General features: G+C 38.8%; 2 protein-coding genes across 2 annotated transcripts; one reads left to right on the top strand and one right to left on the bottom strand.

Annotated features, from left to right (window-relative positions):
* Positions 1 to 7,750: 7,750 nt before the first annotated feature.
* On the bottom strand, positions 7,751 to 10,165 carry LOC112765607 (bifunctional phosphatase IMPL2, chloroplastic). Its single transcript, XM_025811499.2, has 9 exons — positions 9,795 to 10,165; positions 9,254 to 9,408; positions 9,099 to 9,177; positions 8,925 to 9,019; positions 8,798 to 8,847; positions 8,500 to 8,691; positions 8,338 to 8,427; positions 8,146 to 8,257; positions 7,751 to 8,062 (listed from the first exon to the last, which is right to left on the bottom strand). Exons 1-9 carry the CDS (start codon positions 9,956 to 9,958, stop codon positions 7,992 to 7,994), a joined length of 1,008 nt encoding a protein of 335 aa, XP_025667284.1. The 5' UTR covers positions 9,959 to 10,165; the 3' UTR covers positions 7,751 to 7,991.
* A 676-nt stretch (positions 10,166 to 10,841) lies between these two features.
* Positions 10,842 to 12,458, top strand: LOC140180617 (subtilisin-like protease SBT5.4). Its single transcript, XM_072221870.1, has 3 exons — positions 10,842 to 10,926; positions 11,596 to 11,701; positions 11,864 to 12,458. The coding sequence occupies exons 1-3, from the start codon at positions 10,842 to 10,844 to the stop codon at positions 12,456 to 12,458; spliced, it is 786 nt and encodes a 261-aa protein (XP_072077971.1).
* The last annotated feature ends 507 nt before the right edge of the window (positions 12,459 to 12,965 follow it).

Raw genomic sequence — 12,965 nt, 5'->3', positions numbered from 1 at the left:
GAAATCTCTTCGCAAAAGATTGGATTTAAAATATTATACTTTTTTAATAAATTGGATTCAAAATAGAATAAATCTTTTCTTAACTAAATAAATCTCAAATAATTTAATTTTTTAAAACCAAATCTTTTAAAATAGCATTTCAAAAAAAGCCTTAAATTTTATAAAAAAATTGCAACATCTCGCCTAAAACTCGGACTTAGCCACCCTTACGGGTTTCCTCTTTCTTAACAAATCACCAACCCTTTTGTCAACAGTTATCATAACAACAGATTCTCAATAAACAACTCATCATAATTCAGTTTAACGAGTATCATTCTATCACCAACTAAAATCGGAATTTCCGTCAATCATTCTTTTAAAAGTAAACCCGTCCAACTTCAAGAATTCTAACTACTATTCAAAAATCAGCCTCACATAATTTCAATTATTTTAGAGTTACTTATTCATTATCAAAGTTACAATTTTATCTTTCATAAAAATCAAATTTTAAGAAAACAATTCAATAACCAAGCTTCAATCATTTACAATCCTCAAAATTAATTCTAATTAATCATAAATCAACATTAACAATAATCACAACCTCATCAAACAACCAGTTCATTAACGACCAGTCACACATTTATATATTCAGTAAACTTCATAGGCATTCAAGGTTTAAAATATTTAATTTAATAAAATATCCCCTACCTCGACTCGTCAAAAATCAAAAGCTATATAACGCATCAAAGACCCCTTTTTCTCGACCCGCAACAGCGGCAACCATCAAACACCACATGCAGTCACAGTAACTTCGACCCTGAGACATTAACGTCACGAAAACCTCAACAAACTATAACAAAACACTAATGGCTAGGGCTTCAAGGCAAGAACAGCTTACTGTACCGAGCAAGAACCAAGAATGAAGCAGCCGCAGCTCTAGCGGTGAACTCTAGCGGCGTAAACGCTTCTCCCGGCGACCATGCACGGCAGCAACGGCGGCAGAACCACCTCGCGTTGCCTTCTCTCTCTCTCTCTCTCTCTCTCTCTCTCTCTCTCTCTCTCTCTCTCTCTCTCTCTCTCTCTCTCCGCGTCGGCTCCTCCTCGGGGTGTCTCCATGACAGCTCGCAGCGGCGGTGTGACAGTAACAGCTCCATGGAGGTCTGGCCGCGATGGCGGCACATGCAGCACAAGTTCCTCTCCCTTGGTGCATCCCTGGTTCGCGTCTCTTCCCTTCGACAATGACAGCGTGGCTGATGATGATGGCTTTATGGACGGCGACTTGGCAGCGGTGGCGGCGGAACTTCGATGACGGCAAGGCAGTGAGCTAGACGGCAGCTGGGGTGGCTGGGCGGCGAGTTCGGTGGCGGATCGACAGCAGGGCACAGCGACAGTTCCCTCTCTCTTTTCCCCCCTTCCCCTCTCCTTTCTTCCTTACTTCTAATCCCTTTTTTTCTTTCTTTCTTCGATGGGTAAGGGTTTTTTGGGGGGTGAATGGCCGCTGTAGGGTTAAATTAGGGTTAGGATTTCAATTTGGAGTTTTTTTTTTGTAGTTTAGGTAATTTTTAATAAGATTAGGAATAATAGAGTAATTAAAAACTAATTTTAATCCAACACTAATATTTATACAAATACTATTTAATTATCAACTTACAAATTTATTTTTAAATAAATATTCTAATTCAATAATTAGAGATAATCAAATTAATTTTCTTTAAAATCATAAAATAAAGTTAAAAATCTAATTATTTAACTTAAAGCATATAAAATTTATTATTCAACTACTAAAGTTTTAAATCATAAATAAAAAATTACTTAATTTATATATAATATTTCTTAAAATATAATCTTAATTAAATATAATAAATCATAAATAATTTATTATTTAATTTTCAAAAATCCGGGGTCTTACAGCGGGCATCATCCTAGTCAATGACAAAGGGACTCAAATAGAGCTTTCCCTGAAGTTTGAATTTCCTGCTTCCAATAATCAAGCCGAGTATGAAGCCATGATTGCAGGCTTGAAACTCGCCAAAGAAGTCGGAGCCAACAAAGTGGTGGTCTTCAGTAATTCTTAAATAGTGACTTCCTAGATCAATGGAGAATACCAAGCAAAAGACTCCAACATGAAGAGATACTTGGAGAAAACACTTGAGCAAGTTCAGTAATTTCTTGAGACCGAGATCCAGTATATAACTCGGGAATTTAACAGTAGGGCAGATGCTCTTTCTAAATTGGCAAGTACCAAATCAGGAGGAAATAACAGAAGTCTGATACAAGAAACTCTCAAAGAGCCCTCAATTATCAAGTCGGATAACAAGTCGGACATTCTACCTGTCTCTGGCTTAAACCTCGGATGGATGACTCCCTTTATCGAATATCTAAAATTTGACATCCTTTCCGAGGAGTAGAAGGAGGCCAAGAAAATTTGGAGGGAAGCACAAAACTACTCTCTAGTACAAAACTTCCTCTACAGAAGAGGGGTGTCCACACCCTTGTTAAAATTTGTTCCGACTTGCAGAACCAAAGAAGTCTTGGAAGACGTGCATAATGGCATCTGTGGAAACCATCTCGGAGCTTGGTCCTTAGCTAGAAAAGTGGTCTGAGCCGGATTCTTCTGGCCGACCTTGCAAAGCAACATGACCGACTTTGTCAGAAAATGTCCACCTTGTCAGATGCATGCCAATTTCCACATTGCTCCCCCGAAGACCTCATTAGCGTGACCTCCCCATGGCCTTTTGCGAAATGGGGGGTTGGACCTACTCGAACCTTTTTTGCAAGCCCCTGAATAGGTTAAGTACCTTATTGTGGGAGTGAATTACTTCACCAAATGGATAGAAGTAGAACAACTAGCTACTATCACAGCTCAAAGAAGTTGGAAGTTCCTGTACAAGAATATCATTACTCAGTTCAGAGTTCCTCACTCTATTACCGTAGATAATGGTACTCAGTTCACCGACTCTACATTCAAGAGCTTAGTAGCTAGTATGAAGATCAAGTATCAGTTCACATCAGTGGAACATCCCCAAGCTAATGGACAAGTCGAAGCAGCCAATAAAGTTATATTAGCTAGACTGAAGAAAGGGTTGCAAGATGCAAAGGGAGCTTGGATAGAGGAACTCCCGCAAGTGTTATGGGCTTACCGAACAACTCCTCATTCCACGAATGGGGAAACACTCTTCCGACTTACATATGGGATAGAAGCCATGATCCTTATCGAGGTTAACGAGCAAAGTCCAAGAGTAAGATTCTATGACGAGGTCGGGAATGTCCAAGCCCAAAGAGAAGAGCTTGAACTCCTCCCTGAAATTCGAGAATAAGCCTAGATAAGAAAAGCAGCGCTAAAGCAACCAGATACAATAAAAAGGCCATATGAAGAAACTTCGCCACAAGCGACCTAGTCCTGATAAGAAATGACATTGGGGTAAATAAGTCGGGCGAAGGGAAGCTCGCTGCTACGTGGAAGCGACCTTTCAAGATAACTGAAGTCTTGGAAAAATGCTACTACAAAGTGTCCGACTTGAATGGAGCCAAGCTCCCAAGGTTATGGCACGCATGCAACTTGAAAAGATATTATAGCTAGAAGCGCGCCTCACTTCCTGATGTACTCTTTTTCCCGACTTCATGGTTTTTTCCCGAGAAGAATTTTCCTAGAGGGGATTTTAACGAGGCATCAAAGCGGGGACTAGGGGCAAGAAAGTTATCACCCTTAATAGAAAAGCATTTTTTATTTCACTCTTCATTAATAAAAACATCTTTTTTTAATTCCATTATTGTTTCTACGATACACACCGACTTAAGCTCGAAAAAGCGCGTAAATCTGTTGCCCGACCTATATGGTCGGCTAGATAAAGTAACGAGGTACAAGTCGGTGCAAAGAGGTTGTAAATGACGATCATATAAGATCGGTCAACATGACTTACGACTTACGACTTACAAGTCAAAAAGTATTCGAGAAACATAAAATGAATCGCAAAAATAACCTAAGTCATAATAACAGCCCAACAACAGATGAGTTGTCCGATTTACGCAATGGAAAACAATTATCTTGAAATCCTAACACGAAAGGAAATTCAAATATATAAACCTTTTAAGGTAGTTATAACAAACTCCACATCAAAAGGAAAAGTTGTTAAATCCTATCAAAAGGACCAATATCCACGAGTAATAGCAAATGCGAAAACCAAAAAGTAGTTAACATCCTTTAAAAGGAACAGAGTTAATAAACGTACACAAAAGTGTACATAAAAAACATACAAATAAGAAATTTTTATAAAAGGTCCCACAAGCCGGGCTTTAATAAAAACACTAAACACGGCCAAAGACTAGATTTTGATCGTCAGCCGCAGAGAAACCGGGTTCAGTAGAGGAAGTCAGAAGAGTCTCCTCGATTGGAACGGCTTTTGGCTGAGGAGAAGAACTCGGCACTGCCTCCTCGACAGAACGGCCTCTGGTGGAGGAGACTCCACCAGATGCTACCCCGCAGTCTTCAGGTCAGATTCGCTAACATCACCTTCTCAGGGAGGAGGGACAATCTTCCCATCAACCACGATCATGTCTAGGTTGAGAGGGGACAAGTCCAAGTCGGGAGCAATAACCCGAATTTGATTCTTCAAATTTTCAAACACCTCTTTCGTCCCCTCAGCAAGCGACTCCTCTAAGTCGGCATAATCATGTTTAAGTCGCTTTACCTCCTCCTTCAGATCTAAGTTCTTCCCATAAACTCGGACATAGTTCTCTTCGGCCTTCTTCATTAACCCCTCGGCCATAGCACAAGAGGCCGCAGATTTTTTCTCGTTCTCCTGAGTTTTAAAGAGACCGGACTCCAGTTTCAACTTCTCCCCCTCCAACTCCTTTTTTGCCTCCTGAAGAGAAGCCACCTCGACTTGTAAGATCTCCAAAAAATGCTGAGTAACATTCAGAGGAATCCTCTCTAACTCTTTCAGTAAGGTAGAGCATACCCCAACTGTTCGGATCCCACCTCGGATCAAGACCTGGAGGTGGTTTTTGATAGAAACATCATCCATAGCAATGAAGCTATGAGGAAGGATGTATTTCTGACAAAATCTCACACCATCAAACCTAGTATCATAAATGTTGGGGCCGCCAGACTATGAAGTCTTTCTCTTCTTAGAACTCGGCTTCGAAAAGGGGGGAACAGGAGGGGTAGAAACAGGAGGAGGATGACGAGGAGGAAGAGGGTTTACCGACTTATTTTGAGAGGAGGTACCCGAATCAGACTTAGTCGGGGAGGGAGTATTCAATTTCCCAGTTCCTTGTAGCTGAGTAGCTCGAGCTCGAGCATTCCTCTTAGCCTCCTAGACTTTTTGATAAGCCTTAGAACCACTTTTCATTTTCTCTGCACGAGAACATGAAAGGATCAAGAGACAAGTCGAAATAAAAAAATAATTATTTACAAATGGCAATAAAAACTACCTAGCTTGGTACGAACATAACTCGGCGTTCCGAAGAGGAACTTCTTTGTATCAAGGTTTGGAGCCCGCCCCATGCCTTTGAGAAAAAGTCAACTATGGCCTCCTAAACCTCATCCAAATCTATTAGATTGTATTTTCCAACAGGAGCCGCCTCTACCCAATATAATTGAAGTAGGGTTCATTATTTTCATTTAGGAAAAAAGGGTGATGACCCTTAACAGCACGGACTTTAAAAAAGAAGTTCTTGAAATCATGAAATGAATAATCAAAAATGGAGAATACCTTCCGACCTTGAATAGCCCGGAAGAAAATCCATTATTGTTTATTTGAAAGGGAACTGAAGGGTTTTGTAAGATGAAATAAGAAGAGAAGATCTTCAAAGAAATCGAAAAATCGGAAAATCAAGTCACGACTAACAAGTTGATAGATTTTCAAAAACCCCCATGAGTTCAGACGAAGTTGGGAAGGAGCAACTTTACAATCAAACAGGACCTCAATTTCAAAGTCGAAAAAGGGAAGAACTACCCCTAGACAAGTGAAAAGACAATCATACATGAAGAGAAAATGGGCTCCGATATGTCAACTCGGCTAAAGCAAACTCGGTCCTCTGGGTTAGGAGCCACTATCTCATACTTCACCTCATCGTCCCTAAAACTACAAATCCTATGGTGTCTACGAAATTCATCTACGAAAACATTATCTACTACAGGAACTGCTCAAAGAACCGAAGAGTCTACCCATTTCAACAAATCCTCAAGGACCCTTGAAGACATTTTTGAGACAGTTGAACGAGACATATAGAAGAATATACCTACATTATGAAAAAAAAAATTGTCACTACCAATTGGAAACAAAGGAAACCCCCTTTTTTTACAGATCAAAGCAATCGACAAATACGGGGGGAGTATCTTTGAAAATGACATTATGTTGAAGAAAGTTACAACAAATCTCATTTAGAGGCATCTTGATACACAAAGAAGACCATGGCAGCATCACAACAACAAAAAGCAAACTAACAAAGAAAAGCAACGAATATAACGTTCATAATACTACTAGCAAGCAAAGATTCAACAAACAATGATCCCACACTCAAATAAAGGCTTTTAGGTAAGCACTAGAAGATAAAAACTAACCTCTGTTCTCCTCGAAGAAGCCAAAGGCAGATAGGGGCACAGCAGAATAGTGAACGATTCCCTTCAAAGAAAAAGTAAATGTTCTTTAGAATTCTCCAGAGAAGAAACGAAGCTCCAACACAGGAAAGGAAAAGAAAATGAAAAAAAAACTGGAAGAAGAGAGAAAAGCACGAAATGCACAGAGGAAGAAGAAACGAAAAAGAAGAGAGAAAAAGGAATACGTATTTATAAGATTCGAGGAGCAAAACCGTCAAGAGTCCTTCCCCTCATTTAAAGAACGTACACGGTTACCCATGTAACGGCACCCCACGCGTCACAAAGGAAAACCAACAGACGCAACAGTTGGCATTCAAAAATCACGTCGGGCTTCCGACTTGAGAACAGAAGCACTGAAAAACCCGACGTGATAACTCTACTTCTCGACACCGATTTGACTTCATTCATACTTGAATCCGACTTAAGCAAAGATCGGACTCAAGTAGGGGCACTGCTCATACTTGGCCCAAAACATAAGTTAGGCCCAAAAGACAACTACCACATAACCGACCTCTTGAGAGGTCGGATAGAACACTACAAGGTGATAACTCCCCTATGAAGGAGTTATAACTAACTCCTAATATCTCCCACCCACTTCCAGAAGAGAGATCTTAACAACCCCTTGATAAAGGGGCGGTTATCTACCATTAATATTGGAACTACTCCAACGGTGGTTATTGACTCATCACCTATAAATACACTGACACTCTCAGATATACTTAAATTCTAATACACTATAAACCTGCTAAGACCCTTGCTGACTTAGGCATCAAAGTATTTTGCAAGGACCACCCCATCTCTTTTCAACAACTCGGACGACGGCCGTACCACCCAGGCTAAGTCAGAAATCACCTCTCCAAAGAGCTTGGATTTCACGTTCAGGCCCAAATTCGACCCAGTTTCAGGTAACCCTTAGAACACATACTAACAACAATAGTGTAATAGAAATGGTGCTCCCCAACATAAAAAAGAACTTAGGAATTTAATGTTATGAACTTAGGAATTTAATGTTCGCCGATGGAACGACAAACTTTATGAATTTTATAAATTTCGCCGTGCCCCACCCAAACTATTTTTTTATTTTATTCGAGAAAAAATCCCTATTAGTGATAGTTAAAGCAAGCAATGGGCCTAGATATGTAATTATATGGAGTATGTAACATACTTCACTTTTCGATCATCACAAAATTATCATTACGAGATTGATTTAACATGGGAAAAACACGGAACTTACGTTGTTCAGCATGGTTGGTTCAACTACATTTTAAAGGTGTTGGAAAAATCATGAGCATTTGTAGCTCATCCAATCAATTAGAGTAACCGCTTTTGAACTTTATTAGTTAAATAATGGTCAACAACTGATACCACAACACAGCATTAACAACATCTGAATTCTGAAGAATCCCCATTGTCACTTCCACTGCAATGAATCTATTGTCTGTTGATGGATGTGTTTGTCACCAGCCGCCACGACATTAAAACCTGTGACATGCAGTTCACGAAAACCTCAAGTTGATAACAGGACTAGGAGTAGGAGGAAGCAACTGAAATAAACAAGGACATACTTGTTGCAGTTGAAAGTGGAGAAGCTTCCCAATGAAGCTTTTGTCCTTTCCAATCAGTTATGACACCTCCAGCTCCTTCAATAACAGGTATCAATGCAAGAAAATCGTATGGCTGAAACACAAAAGATCAGCAAAGATAGGTATGTAACAATCTAGTTTGAATGTGGAGGCAGAGTTGAGAAAATATAGTACCTTGAGACCGGACTCAACAACAAGATCCACAAAGCCAGAAGACAAAAGAGCATATGCATAGCAGTCACAACCATATAATGGAATCTTAACCTGCAGAATGCAAATTAAGAATATTCATCTTGGGAAAGAAAGGGAATCCAAGTAATAACGCAACAGACCTACCTTGTCCCTAACACGGAAGAATGCGTCCTCTGCATCTCCGCTGAAGAGATGCGGGCTTGTGGTATATAGGTATGCTTGAGAGAGGTTGGAGCAAGCGCGTGTGGACACATGTTTTCCATTGAGTGTAGTCGTCTCTCCGGTCATCCCGACCCATCTTTCTCTCAGGACAGGTTGATCAATGATGCCAAGGATCTAACCAAAAGGAAAGAAAACAAGATATGGTTGATGATAATGCCAATCACAATACATTGATTCATCAAATGTAAAGGAGTGAGTGATTAAAGAGTGGCGTGCATACTGGTGTACCGTTGTGCAGAAGAGCAATCAGAGTTCCAAACAGGGGTTTTCCTGAGGCAGAGGCAGAGTCAAAATGAATGGATGAAATATTTAACGAGTGAGAGGCAATGAATAATGATAGCAGTTACCAGTGATGAAGCTCTTTGTGCCATCAATAGGATCCAGGACCCAGACATAGTCAGCAGTGTCTTGTGTACACCTCCACCCCTTTTCCTCTCCATAACTGCAATTCTCAATATGCCACAAGTGAGTGAATGCAAAAGGCAACAAAGGGTAAAAGGTGGAGTTAAGACTCGACTCACATAGCATGAGAAGGGAAATTGTCTAATATGATGGAAACCATGGCCTCCTCGGCGGATTGATCTGCAATTGTTACTGGACCTGATGCAAGAACGACAATTCCAATTCACAAACAGAGAGAAAATGAAAAGCATTGGAAGGTTGGAGGGAGGCATACTGAGGTCGTCTTTCTGAATAATGTCAAATTTACTCCTGAAATACTGACGGATGACCACTCCGGCAGCATCGGCAACTTTGTTGGCCACGTCGGCAAAGAGGTTCAGGTGGGGAGGCGCGTTGGGAGTGGACGCCGCCATGGCTCTGGCTCTGGGTCTGTAAGATGCAAAATTAAAATTAGAGTGAGATTGTGGGATTGGGAATATAGTGCGGAAAACCTTGGTGCTTCATCACCAACTCTCACACTCAGCCTCACGGGTGTATTCTAACACAACCACCAAAGCATGCCACTAGCATGTAAAGACCATGTAAAGCGCTCAATATTTGCTTTTCAGGTTAAAGTGGGCCCCAACACAACAGCGTCTTCAACCACCCCTCTCAAATGCTAAATCTACTTTATATTATTCTTGAAAATTTTGCAATGTATCTACTCTATCTTAAAAATAAAAAATTCTTTTAATCCCAGTTGCTACTAGCTAACATCTTTAATTCTCAACAGACACACTTGAAGCTGATTTTAATTCTCAGCAAACAGAACTAACCGTATAGCCTGAAGCCCGCCACCGGTAAAGTGGCATAAGCTCAACGCCGACGGCGCTGCGAAGGATTGTCCATGACCAGCAGTTCTTAGGGATTCTGATGGAAGATGGGTTACTGGTTTTGCCAAAAAGGTTGGTATTTGCGACGCACTAACGGCAGACCTCATCAGTCTGGACTTGGCGTGGGAAAGGGGATTTCAAAATCTAGTGATTCTTCTGTTGTAATTCATATCATTAAGAACAGAAGGCTCCACCGTCTGGGAAGCTCCACCGCAGCCGGTTCTTGCATAGCTTGTACAGTTAAATAACGTGATTGCCGAAAGTCCGAAACCCCCTCCTTAAAAAAAAAAAAAAGGAAAAATCTAGGAAACAGCAATCTTTCAAAAAATTGGCCAGTATTTAACCATAGAAAGAAAATTGAATGATCTTACATTATTAAATTTAATTTCACACTATTAAAGATACTATTGATGGCCAATTAATAGTTACAAAATATAAAAGTTGGAATTCGATGGTTTCAGAACGTTTGGACCATAACAAAACATGTTATTTTAAGTTTTTTAATAACGACTAAATAATCATTTTCTAATTTTAATTACAAATTAATTTCGTATATTTTTTTTTAATTATAAAAAATATTTTTTTTTATAAATTATTATTTTATGAATCAACTATTATGTTTATTAACAATCAAAAACAAAAACAATAACGAATTAGATATTCCATTGATCGTAATAAAATTTTTGGGCATTCCAGGGTTGTGAAATCGTGTTTCATTGAAAAACAATCGATTGAATTATAACTCAATCGATTGGATTATAGTTTATCACAAAACAATCCATTGAAAATTGCAAGACAGCATAGTTTTCGCATAAATCAATCAATTGGTCATAGTATTTCAATCGATTGGACGATGAATAACATGTGGATTTTTTATAATTCAATCGATTGTTTATATCTTCCAATCGATTGAATGCTTCAAAACAATCTGAGATTCACAATTCAATCCATTGTTTTTGTTACTCAATCCATTGAATTTACCAAAACAATATGGAAGCAATGATTTATTCTTACACAAGGCATATCAATGACTTTGCTGCAATGCTCCGAGATGAAGAGGCTGCTGAAATTGCAAGTAAGATCAAAGTGGTTGATAGTGAATAGAAAAAGATTTAAATTCTAATCTTACCAAAATTACTGTGATTTTTTACGTAGAACATCCAAAGGTTGTGTTGGTGTTCTTGAACAAAGGAAGGAAGTTACACATTACACGTACGTGGGAGTTTATGTTAATGGAGAAGCAAAGTGGGGGTGATTAGCCCTGCTTCAGTGTTTAGCAAAGCTAGATTTGGTGAAGATACCATAATTGGGAATTTTGACACCTATAAATTTTACATCTTTCTGCCATAATTCTCTTTTATTTCCTTGTAGCACATCAATTTCAAAAGTGACTAGTAAAAGTATCGTATACTCTATTATCTGTCCTTGTTCCATGGCAATCTCGCTGTTTTTAAAAACAATAGAGACAAAAAAATGTGCAATCACAATCCATTCTGTGAAAAGTATGATCTTGTCTTGTTATGCAGCCGTGTAAATCACATTGTCGTGGACCCTTCAAATATTTGTGACATACAAATCATCCATTACCCATCATGTTTCTCCTTTCGAATTCAATAAACCGTATTAACTAGCAAGTACTATACTGTTACATATAATAGTGTTTTTCTCCAATAGTTTATGCGCTGTGATTTCTTTCATTATTGTACGTGCTTTTCATGAAAGTTTGATTAAAATTTACATGTAGGTGTATGGCCAGAATCTCCTAGTTTTAGAGATGAGGGCATAGGTCCCATTCCTTCAAGATGGAAGGGATCTTGTGACGGTGGTAGTCCTGACTTTCATTGCAACAAGTGAGATTTTAACTTCTTTCTTTCTCGCTTTTTATTGATACTGTTTAATGTTTATTCACTCTCTCATTTTATTCTCTCTATAAAGAACAGTACTAGAAATCTTAAAAAAATTATGCAAACACGTAAAACAGTAACAGAAATTTAATCATATCCTGATTACAGGAAGCTGATAGGAGCAAGGTACTTCAACAAAGGGTATGCTGCATATGCAGGGCCAAGTGTACTGAAGAACGGTACTCTTAACACGGTACGAGATTATGAAGGTCATGGATCACACACACTATCAACATTAGGTGGAAACTTTGTCCCCGGCGCTAACGTCTTCGGCTTTGGCAATGGAACCGCGGAAGGCGGCTCTCCTAAAGCTCGAGTGGCTTCTTACAAGGTTTGTTGGCCGCGAGTTGACGGCGGTGAGTGCTTTGATGCTGATATCATGGCGGCTTTCGACATGGCTATACATGATGGTGTGGACATTCTTTCCCTCTCTCTTGGAGGGGATCCCGTTGACTACTTTGAAGATGGTATCGCCATTGGTGCATACCATGCTTTCAGCAAGGGAATCACCGTAGTGTGCTCTGATGGCAACTCGGGACCAAAACGGGGATCTGTCTCCAACATTGCGTCTTGGATACTCACGGTAGCTTGCAAGCACCTTTCATATTATTTTGATGAATTCAATCGATTGAGTAACAAAAACAATTTATTGAATTGTGAACCTCAGGTTATTTTGAAGCATTCAATTGATTGGAAGATATAAATAATCGATTGAATTATAAAAAATTCACATGTTATTCATCGTTCAATCGATTGAAATACTATGAGCAATCGATTGATTTATGCGAAAACCATGCTGCCTTGCAATTTTCAATCGATTATTTTTTGATAAACTGTAATCCAATCGATTAAGTTATAATTCAATCGATTATTTTGATAATCCAATCAATTGGTTTTCAATGAAACACGATTTCACAGCCCCTGGACGAATGTCACGGATCAAATATAAACTTTTAATCTATTGGAATGGCCAAAAGCTTTATTATGATCAATGGAAGATCTAATTCGTTATTGTTTTTGTTTTTTATTGTTAATAAACATAATAGTTGATTCATAAAATAATAATTTATAAAAGAAAAAATAGTTTTTATAATTAAATAAAATATATGGGGTTAATTTGTAATTAAAATTAAAAAATGACTATTTAGCAATTATTAAAAAACTTAAAAAAACATATTTTGTTATGGGACCATTTAATGGTCCAAACGTT

This window comes from Arachis hypogaea, chromosome 17 (assembly GCF_003086295.3).
Source record: "Arachis hypogaea cultivar Tifrunner chromosome 17, arahy.Tifrunner.gnm2.J5K5, whole genome shotgun sequence".
In the NCBI taxonomy this organism is placed as follows: domain Eukaryota; kingdom Viridiplantae; phylum Streptophyta; class Magnoliopsida; order Fabales; family Fabaceae; genus Arachis; species Arachis hypogaea.
Note: the sequence above shows the minus strand (reverse complement) of the source record. Positions and strands in the feature narration are given on the sequence as shown.

Excerpts from the sequence above, each read along its gene's own strand:
- LOC112765607 (XM_025811499.2), bottom strand. The coding sequence starts at position 9,958 with ATGAGGTCTGCCGTTAGTGCGTCGCAAATACCAACCTTTTTGGCAAAA. Across the intron at positions 9,178-9,253 it reads TATTCAGAAAGACGACCTCA|GTCCAGTAACAATTGCAGAT; the intron begins GTATGCCTCCCT and ends TTCTTGCATCAG. Across the intron at positions 8,848-8,924 it reads CACAAAGAGCTTCATCACTG|GAAAACCCCTGTTTGGAACT; the intron begins GTAACTGCTATC and ends CCTCTGCCTCAG.
- LOC140180617 (XM_072221870.1), top strand. The coding sequence starts at position 10,842 with ATGGAAGCAATGATTTATTCTTACACAAGGCATATCAATGACTTTGCT. Across the intron at positions 10,927-11,595 it reads AGAGGCTGCTGAAATTGCAA|GTGTATGGCCAGAATCTCCT; the intron begins GTAAGATCAAAG and ends ATTTACATGTAG. Across the intron at positions 11,702-11,863 it reads CCTGACTTTCATTGCAACAA|GAAGCTGATAGGAGCAAGGT; the intron begins GTGAGATTTTAA and ends TCCTGATTACAG.